The 10,327-nt window shown below is 44.7% G+C and overlaps 1 protein-coding gene across 1 annotated transcript in view; it reads right to left on the reverse strand.

The window, feature by feature from the left end:
- SHISA9 (shisa family member 9) overlaps nucleotides 1–10,327 on the reverse strand; it is a 399,748-nt gene that overhangs the window by 29,021 nt on the left and 360,400 nt on the right. Inside the window, exon 3 of the mRNA XM_006867203.1 lies at nucleotides 4,385–4,540. Within this exon, the coding sequence (XP_006867265.1) occupies nucleotides 4,385–4,540 (156 nt within the window). The remainder of the gene's footprint in view (nucleotides 1–4,384; nucleotides 4,541–10,327) is intronic.

A 10,327-nucleotide genomic window follows, 5' to 3' on the forward strand; every position in this document is an offset into this window, starting at 1 on the left:
TCTTTCTCTCAAGGAGCAGCTAGTGGGTTTAAACCACCAACGTTGTATTAGCAGTTCAATTCCAAACCCACAGCAACACTAGGACTCCTTTAAAAACACTGACGATGACGTGGAGAGATGGAGGCACAGATGACGACATGGAGAGATGGAGACAGACGATGGCACAGAGAGATGGAGGCAGAGACGATGATGCGGAGAGATGGAGGCACAGACGATGACATGGAGAGATGGAGACAGACGATGACATGGAGAGATGGAGGCAGAGACGATGATGTGGAGAGATGGAGGCACAGACGATGACGCGGAGAGATGGAGGCACAGACAATGACGTGGAGAGATGGAGACAGACAATGACGCGGAGAGATGGAGGCATAGACGATGACGTGGAGAGATGGAGACACAGATGATGACGTGGAGAGATGGAGACGGACGATGACGCGGAGAGATGGAGGCATAGACGATGACGTGGAGAGATGGAGGCAGAGACGATGATGTGGAGAGATGGAGGCAGAGATGATGACAGCAGAGATGGAGACAGAGATGATGACATGGAGAGATGGAGGCAGAGACAATGACGTGGAGAGATGGAGCAGCTGGGGACTCTACACCCAGAGAGGGGATTGTAACCATGGCAATGAAACGATATATGATAGGACGAATGTAAAGCTAATATTCTCGCATGTAAACTATCATATAATTCACAATAAAACATTAAAAAAACACAAAAAACCCACTGTTCTTGTTGTTAGATGCCGTCCAGTTGGTTCCAACTTAAACTTTCATCATTGTTGTTAAGTGTCATTGGTTTGGTTCTGACTCATAGCGACCCTGTTAGGGTTTCTGGTGGGTTTGAACTGCCGACTGTTACTGTACACCTACGAATCCTTACTAAGCACCTGTTGTGTGTGTCTTCTACAATATTGCTGCTCTATTAGATGCTGATGTTTGTTTTGAGAGTGTGATTTCTGTCGATCCTGGGCTTTGGTTCCTAACATCAGCTGATAATGCAACTGGGACATCTCACACTGAATCTCACCAGCAAGTGGATTTATGTCATCTCTAAAGAGAAGGGCATCCTGCTTGGTAAAGTGGAGGGTCAGCAAAAAAGAGGAAGACCCCCAAGGCGATGAAGTGCCACAGTGGCAGAAGCAATGGCTCAGATCTAACAATAACTGAAAGATGGCACAGAGCCAGGCAGCGTCTTGTGCTGTTTTACACGGGTCATTATAAGTCAGAACCGACTCAACGGTACCTCACAAAAATAAAAGAGGGGCTTGGCAGTGGGGAAAAGAAGGGGATGAGCAGCTGATAATAAGAGAAAGCACATGGCCTGTGGGTTCTTCTAATCACCCTAACTTTCCCAGGGCAAACAGCATGTGGAAAGTACCATGCTTACAAATGGCTAAGAAGCAGAGGGATGTCCGAAGGCAAAATGGGGCCCATTTTGTGAGTAAATCCTACCAATGTGAGTGATTTCTCCCCTCATGGTAAATTCTGCTGAAAAGGGGGGTGCGGGGAATACCTGCTTAAGGAGGTGTTTAAATACTTCTGAGAGGACCGCCTACACAGGAGATCTGAGGCTTCATTGGAAACTAGGAAAATAGAACGTTCTTCGATGGAACTACAAGTAAAACAGGACCGCAGGGCTCCGGAGAAGGCAGTCAGCTCATATATGGAGAATGTATAGTCTTTGTCATAGTATAGACCATCCCATCGTACCTTTACAGGTACCTTCAGGCCCATTTTACAGGTAAAAACACTGAGGCTTTATTCTTTGTTGTAGTATAGGCCATCCCATCATAGCTTTACAGGTACCTTCAGGCCCATTTTACAGATAAAAACACTGAGGCTTTATTCTTTGTTGTAGTATAGGCCATCCCATCATAGCTTTACAGGTACCTTCAGGCCCATTTTTACAGATAAAAAGACTGAGGCTTTGGAACTCATTGCCATGGGAACCCAAAGAAGGGGCATGTCAAATAGAAAGTCTGGTTTTAAAAATACTCTCTTATGAGAGGGGCACTAATGTTCTCATGAGACAGAGTGAGGCAGGGAAAGAGAGGAACTCCTCCTTGTGTTACAAATGCATAGGAGGTGCCCTCAGCCAGTGCTGATGGGAAGAGAAAATGGTACTGCGGCAGTGGCAATCCGTTTAGAGGCTCCTTAAAACACTGAGCACAGAATTACCACATGGACTGCCCACCCCAATTCTAAGTCTATACTCAGTAGAAGTGAAGACAGGAATGCAAACAGAAAGCTGTACGCCAGTGGTCATCACAGCATGACAAGAGCCGAAAGGTGGAATCAATCAAAATGGCCGACCGATAAATGGATAAACACAATGTGGTCTGTCCATACAACTAAACATTACTCAGCCATATATGAAGTCATGACACACGCCATGCCACTCAGCCATAAACGAAGTCATGATGCACGCTACACCATGGATGTACCGTGCAAACATCATGTGAGCAAATTAAGAACAAATACTGTGTGTTCTTATGTATATGAGACAAACAAATACATTGAAATCCAAGAGTCTTATACATCAAACCAGGGGTGGGACGGCGGGCAGTAAGTTTTGACTTAAAAAGTAATGCGAAGGGCGGTGGAATGATTTGGAACAGGACAGTGACAATGGCTGCACATTGAGAATGAACAAGTGCCACTGGATGCTACCATACATGTAGAAGTATGTAGAAGTTGTTGAATTCGAGAATGTTTTGTTGTGTGTGTTTCCACCACCATTAAAACAAATGGGCCTGGAGAACAAGCAAGTGCATAGAAAAGAAAGTTTAGAGCAGGCACTTGAGAAAGAATTTGGTTTTCATGGATGTTATCCTGGCCAAATGGTTTTTCACCAAGAACTCTCAACCCTACCTTCACAATGGAATCACCTAGAGGGTTCTGAAAGCATGCATGTGCCTGGACCTCATCCAAGACCAATTCAATCCCAATCTTCAGGATCTTCTAACTACTCTCCAGGTAATCCAGGACTGACCACCATTGGTTTAGGGAGGTCTGAGATTAGTGCAGCCCACCGGAAACCACAAATCCCCCAGTGACTTGCTGGGGCCGCTCTGTCCATCCAGAACAACACAACTGAGTAGACAATCCAGTAGCCGGGGTCATTACTCCCTGCTCTACAAGGGAAAATGAACTGGATGTGAGCTGAGTGGTCTAGACTCTGCAGTGACCAAAACAAGACTTCCAGTCACAGCTTTGTTGCTCACCAGCTGTCTGATCTGGGATGAGTTAAATTAGCCTCTTTGAGTCTCAGCTCTCCAATCTGAAACCTGGAATAATAATTGTGCCTTCTTCTTTTGCTGCTGTGAGAAAATAAGATGACTGTATTTTTACACAACTAAGGATCTCTGGTAGCGTAGTGGTTATGAATCGGGCTGCGAACCTCAAGGTCAGCAGTTCGAAACTACCAGCTGTTCCATGGGAGAAAGATGAGGCTTTCTGCTCCCATAAAGATTTACAGCTTCGGAAACCCTGTACAGGGTCGCTATGAGTCAGAACCGACTCCACGGCACATAACAACAACAATGTTGTATCTTGCTCACCATGCCTTCCCCAGGTCATGTATTTTCACAGGTGCTACACTAATGAATGTTTACAAATAACATGTAAAAACATGAGCATAGTACTTATGAAAATATCACACAGGAGGAGGGTGTGGTTAGCAAAATAAAACAATAGCAACATGCTTATTTGTGTGAAAATACAATAGTCTCTCCCACTTTGTAAAACCTGGATTACCAGAAGCTCCAGGCAGCCCTGCCCGGTAAATGTTTAAATCCTGAAGAGCAGCAGCTTCCTGGAATAGAATGAGCATGGTGTACTGTTTGCTCAGAACTGTGAGGGGCTAGGAGTAAAAGCTAGTGGGTCTAGGTTCTCCCTGAAGATTCATGAGGACAGAGAGAAGACGAAAAAGAAGTCAGGCCGTCCCCAGAGCCAAATGAGCACCCAGGTCCTCAACAGAAAACAGCTTTCACATGTGCCTCTCACCCATCCACTCCACCCCTCACACACCAATGGCAGGACTCGATTAGGATCCGAGAAAGTAGATGAGGGGCTTCGGTCATTAGTAATCTGGGCCCAGGCAGAGAGAGGGAGAGAGACTGAGATAGAGAGAGAAGAAAAAAGAGAGAGAGAAACAGAGAGAGGCAGACAATAGTGAACGAAGGAGAGATACAGAGAAAGACGGGAGAAAAAAAAAGGCAGAGAAAGACAAAAGAAAGGAGACAGAGAAGAGGGAGTGTGGAAGAGAAAGAGGAAATGAGGTGAAACAGAGAAAGGAAAAGGAAAAAGGTTGGAAAGACAGCTGACGCAGAAGAAAAGGGAAAAGGAGAATGTGGATGCATTTAGGAGCTCTTACCGACTGCCTTTAAGGAGGCGTACTTGTTGAGTTCTTTGCCCGGCGGCTGCTGTTCATAAGGATTGGAGATCTGGCCCAGGTTTGGGTAGGAATGCGGATGGCCCATCTGCTGGAGCAGAGGAGAGGTGGGTACAACGTTGTTCATCTGGGTCGTGTCTGGAAATGAAGAGGCAGAAGGAGATGGTCACACCCAGGGCAGACCCTCCTACCCACACATACCACCCCTATACCTCTCAAGACCAGAAATCTCCCCACCCTTTCAGGACAAGAGTAGGACAGTGCGGGGTACGCAGGTACATCACCTGGTCTGGAGATCAATCAAGGATGAACTGGGTGTTCTTACAGTGTGACCTCAAAGGACAAAGGATGTGCCAGAGCTTCTGCACCTCCCCCCTAATTTAACACAGCCAAGTTCCATCATCAAAACAATAGACAAATAAAACGATGTTCAGCCTTAGCAAAAGTCAAGGAAATCCAAGTAAGCTCAATGAACAAGAAGCCAGTGCTGTGCAGAAACTGGTAAACACGAGAAGAGGTGAAGGGACCAGTACTGGGAAGAAGTTTGGAGATGACTTCTGTGAAATTCAGGTTACACAGATGACACACACAGGGAGAAAAAAAGGAACCCCTTAGTATTGATACACCAGGTCTCATAATTCCTTGGTTCAGGGCTCCAGAAGGGAGATAGGAATTCCTTAGTACTTCAGTACTCCCAGCTTGTCCCACTCCTGGGCTGAGTGGGCTCGCATGAACAGGCTGACCCTCAGTCGATGAAATGGAATCTCAGGTACTAAAATAATCAAGACTCAAATGCTATAGTCACTGAGCCCTCTGGCCATTGGGGTGAGCATGTGACCTAAGTCAGGCCAATCACAATGCCTCCTTCTCATTACTGTGATTGGGCCAGAGGTGAGCACATGATTTAGGTTAGACCAATTAAGTTCTTCCATGATCTTTTCTATTTGGAACCTTGGGGGTTACAAAGCTGGAAGATCATCAAGTCAAGTGAGTTTGAAATACTATATGGAGAAAGGCTTTCTTCGCAGTGACAGAATAAGAACCCCATGAGAGTTCTGACTAGAACAGGGGTGGGAAACCTTTTTGCTGCCAAAATTTATGCAATCATTCATGGGTCATATGAAATTATTAACTTAAAGAGTATCTGTCAAACATTGAATTCACTCATCCCTAATGTGATGGCAGGAACTGTGGTTGCCTTGGCAGAGCCAGACCAAATGGTTCTGCCGACCTTATATGGTCCTCAGGTTAGATGTTTCCTGGATTAGAGCAAGGGTTGTTGGAATTTCCTCTTGGAAAGTGATACCTGACCAGAAGGGAAGATCCCCAGAGGGCTATGGTGAGGAAGGTAAGATCTGAGGATTGCATCAAGATGGGAAAAGATATTTCCCTTAAGTTTTCTAGAGAGCTTCTGTAGAAATTTCAGGAACCCTGGTGTTACAGTTGTTAAAGCACTGGCTACTCTGCAGAGAAAGACAAAGCGTCTGCTTCCATAAAGATTTGCCACCTTGGGAATCCTACTGGGCAGTTTTGCTCTATCTTAAAGGGTTGCTTAGAGTTGGAATAGATTCAAAGCAACAGGTTTTGTCAATAGACATTTCAGACTGCAAATAGGCTTAGGAGTACACAGGAAATGCCCAAGAGCATCCATAAACTAACTAACTAATGTCGTAATGGCAGAATTTTTTCCCTTTTCTGGAAATACAGTCCAAACATAAGCCTGCCTAGTTAAATGGCTGACCTCGCTCAAGACTATCATACAGTCCCAGTATTGTATTCCAACTCTATCCTCCCCAACCCCAGACCCCACTCATGCCAATCTTGTCAAAATTTAATTTAAAGAAATGAAAATTGAAAAAAAATAATAAGTCTGTAGAAATTTCCCTCGCCACTTGAGACAGCTTTTATATTACCAAACAGAACACTTAATGCTCCATTATAAAGTGTTGGCTTTGGGATTATTTCTCTCAAACCCTAAGCAACCTTAAGGGCATGGACTAGTTATTTCATTCAAGACTAGCTACTTGATTTGGTGGGACCATGACCAAAAGGTCCTCCCCAAAGTAATCCCTCACCAGAAAAAAAGAGAGACAGACAGAGAAAGAAAGAAGAGAGTGTCCCCAAATCATGTTCCTGCTTTCACATTCAGAACCACAGGGAGCAAATTTCTGGCAGTTTGAAAAAGCCATTGTGTCCCAGCTTCCAAGTGCTGAACATTCAGAAATATTGAAACCCTGTCTCATGGCAGCCATCAAGAATGATTAAACAGTCATTTGCAACAGGACTTTTCAATGTTATTTTCATTGTATTACACAGGAATCTGGATTGGACCCGGCAACTTGGTTGCCCTGTGATTTCTTCTTTTCCTCACGAAGCTACGCCGGAGTCCTGGTGTGGCACTGCAGGGGAAAGCACTGGGCCTCAAGGTCAACTTGAACTTCCAGGTCGGCAGTTCTAACCCACCAGGCACTCCTCAAAAACCCTATACAGGATCACCATGAATCAGAACCAACTTGACAGTACTTTCAGTTAGTTGTTGTTGTTGTTAAGTGCCATTGACTCGGTTCTGACCCATAGTGACCCTGTACAGGGTTTCTCAGGAACAGCTGGTGAACTTCAACCACCAACCTTGTGGTTTAAATCAACTTTGCCGTCCAAGGCATTAATCCACAGTACCGTACCAAGACTCCATAGGGTTTCCAAGGAGCAGCTGGTAAGCTAGTACTGCCGACCCTGCAGTTCAAACTGACTTTGCAGTCCAGTGAATTAATCCACAGAGCTGCACCTGCTTAACCCACAGCGACACTGGGGATCCTCCCCTAGTAAAGTACTCCTTAAACACAACAACAAAACAACAGTTGCCGTGAGTCAATTCCCACTCATGATGACCCCATGTGTATCGGAGTAGAACTCCTCCCTGGGGTTTTCAATGGATGTGTTATTTCAGAAGTTGATCGCCAGGCCTTTCTTCCAAGGTGCCTCTGGGTGAGCACTCGGGGCAGCCGAGTCAGTTAAGAACTGAAGTACCATGATCCACTCGATAGACACCCTAGCTGGCAAACTTCAGAGATACCAACCAGATGAAAGCAGGGGTCCCGCCATGGAACCCGGGCTCTGGGGCAAGGGGCTTCATATGAAAGGGTGAGGTCAATTTCCTTTCACTACATTCAAGTCCACTTTCCCTCCAGAACAGCCAGTTAGCACAAGCCTGCTCAGACCAAAGTCACGGAAACAGGCCACACAGAAAAGCATATTAAGCAGCTCTTTTTTTTAAATTACCCCATTTAACAGATAAGGAAACCAAAGATCAGAGAGGTTGATGGCTTGCCCAAAAGTAACACAGCATTTTGGTAACAGAATTAGGATTTGATCCTGGGTTTGCTTACTGGCAAGACTGGTATTTGGATTTAGCTAGGAGTCCTGGTATGGCACTGTGGGTTAAAGATCTGGACTACAATGTCAGTTTGAACTGCAAGGTCAGCGGTTCAAGCCCATCAGCTGCTCCTCGGAAACCCTATATAGGGCCACTACGGGTCAGAACCAACTCGTCAGCACTTAACAACAACAAACAACAGACTGCTCATTGGCTGGGCCAGGAAGAAGGTACTGGAGGCCAGACAAGAGTATTGTTTGTATAGAACAAAACCTCTACCTTGATTATCTTCTTACTTCCTGTAACATGTCCCATTCAGGTGAGGAAACCAGAATACATCTAAGACTTTATTTCCTCGGATCATTTATAGCTTACTGTTCTATCCAGGGAACAAGTGGTCCTCTCCCTTCCTGTGGAACCCACCTGCTCTCTGACCTCCACCACTTGGCTCGTCCATCCATCCTTCCTCACATAGTTGAGCGCCTACTGTATACCAGGCATTATGCTTGGCTTGCAAGTCCAAGTTCTTACACCACTTACTAACTAGGTGTTGCTGTTTTTGTTAGGTGCTGTTGAGTCAGTTCCAACCCATAGAGACCTTATGTACAAAAGAACGAAACAACTCATAAAACATCTCCACAGCTCTTTCAACACTCAAGAGGAACCAAGGTTTTGCCTGGTCCCTGAGACCACACTGGTTCTGTCCATGGTATTTGCTCATCAACACTCTCCACAACACACTCTTTGTGTTGCGTGATGCAGCCTCAACAACTTCTCTCTCTCTGCAGACAGCACCATCCAAGATAACATAATGTGTGAAATAAGACAGGAACATTGAGTCCGTTCTGGATTCAAGTTCTTCCATTTGCCAACTATTGTGGGGGGCGGGGGTGGGTGAGGCGCTAAGACTCAACAGCAAATAACAACATGTAGACACTTTCTGAACACTGGTCTTCTCAGGTCATGAGCTGCCTTGGTGCTTAAAGATGACACGGCTTTATCTTCACCCTTGAAGTATAGTGAGCAGATGATACTTGGTAGCTAAAATTTTCTTGTCCCCCATTGTCTGGTTCAATGGTGCTGTGGGCTAATGTGCTGGACTGCAAAGTTGGTTTGAAATGCAAGGTCAGTGGTTCAAGCTCACCAGCTGCTCCTCGGAAACCCTATACAGAGTTGCTATGGGTTGGAACTGGCTTGACAGCACTTCACAACAACAAATTGTCCTGGAATACCAAGTCAGCATGAAGAGATGACCGTGAAAACCAGAGGACGTCGGATTTCCATAAGGCCCTCTCTAGGTTTACAATCCCTGGATATATTCCAGATTCTTCTATTGCCTTAAAAACTGAACCAATGAGAGGAAATGGGGAGAGTGTGCGCCTGCAGGGGCCGATCACCTTGGTAATTCTCATGACAAAAAAAAGATATGAGATTCTCAGAAATCATAAAAGCGCTCTGGCTTTTAGCTCTGTTTTCCTTTTCCACCCCTTTGCTAGCCCAGCATCTTTTTGCAGGAAGCACCTGAAAATGATAGTTTAAAAAAACATGTAGATATTTCTCTGGCCAAGAGCAAGGTAAAAAAAAATTAAGTACAACCAGACAATTATCCTGAAATTACACATGAAAATTGTTGAGTTGACAAATAGTGTTTTAGATGTATATATTTTGTATATGTACATATTTTCTTTCTCTCTCTTTATTAAAACAAAGAGAGAGAAAGAAAAATTACCCTGAATTTGTCAAAGCAGGGTAAGCTCCCTCCAGAAAAGGTTCACGTGGAAAGAGAATTGAATCCATGGTACAGAATCTCAGTGGCAGAGATACCAGCAGGCATTTGCAAGAAATGCCACACAGATACAATTATAAAAGCCTTGGCAAAGGCGGCATTTGTATTACCCAAGGGGGTACATCTTTAAGCACAAAAACATTTCTTTTTTTGTGACCATTTAGGATGGGAATATTTTAAAACTGGAGCTGTTCAACAAATATTTACTTAATGCTCACTTGTAGGTACTGGCTTATTGGGGAGTAGAGACTTCTTTCAAAGGCTCAGGTTGTTCTCCAAGAAGGTTCCTATCTAGGATGGGAGGCTGTTCAGCAACAAAACAGGTGAGATGGGAGATAGATACAGTCTTCGAGGTTAGTGCGATGATTCAACAAACAAAGGCCCTGACAAAATGCAAAGTAGAGACCTGCTTCATCTCCATTTCAAGAGAGAGACAGAATCGAAAGGAGAATGGAGGACAGAATTAAAGTGAATTTGAAGCAGCATCGTGTGTCAAGGGAGCTGGTGATGCAGCAGGTTAAGTGCTGGGCTCCTAACCCATGAAAGCAGTAATCAAGAAAACAAACCACATATTATAATATATATGCATTAGGCCAAGCTCCTGCACAAGACCGCTTTAAAGTGTTTAAAAAAAAATCAAAGATGTCTTTGAGAACTAAGGTACACCTGGACCCAAGCCATGGTATTTTCAATCACCTCACTTTGTTGGGATTGTTGTTAGGAGCCTTTGAGTCTGCTCTGACTCCTAGTGATCAGCTTTTTTTTT

This window comes from Chrysochloris asiatica, unplaced genomic scaffold (genome assembly GCF_000296735.1).
Source record: "Chrysochloris asiatica unplaced genomic scaffold, ChrAsi1.0 scaffold00102, whole genome shotgun sequence".
NCBI classification, from domain to species: domain Eukaryota; kingdom Metazoa; phylum Chordata; class Mammalia; order Afrosoricida; family Chrysochloridae; genus Chrysochloris; species Chrysochloris asiatica.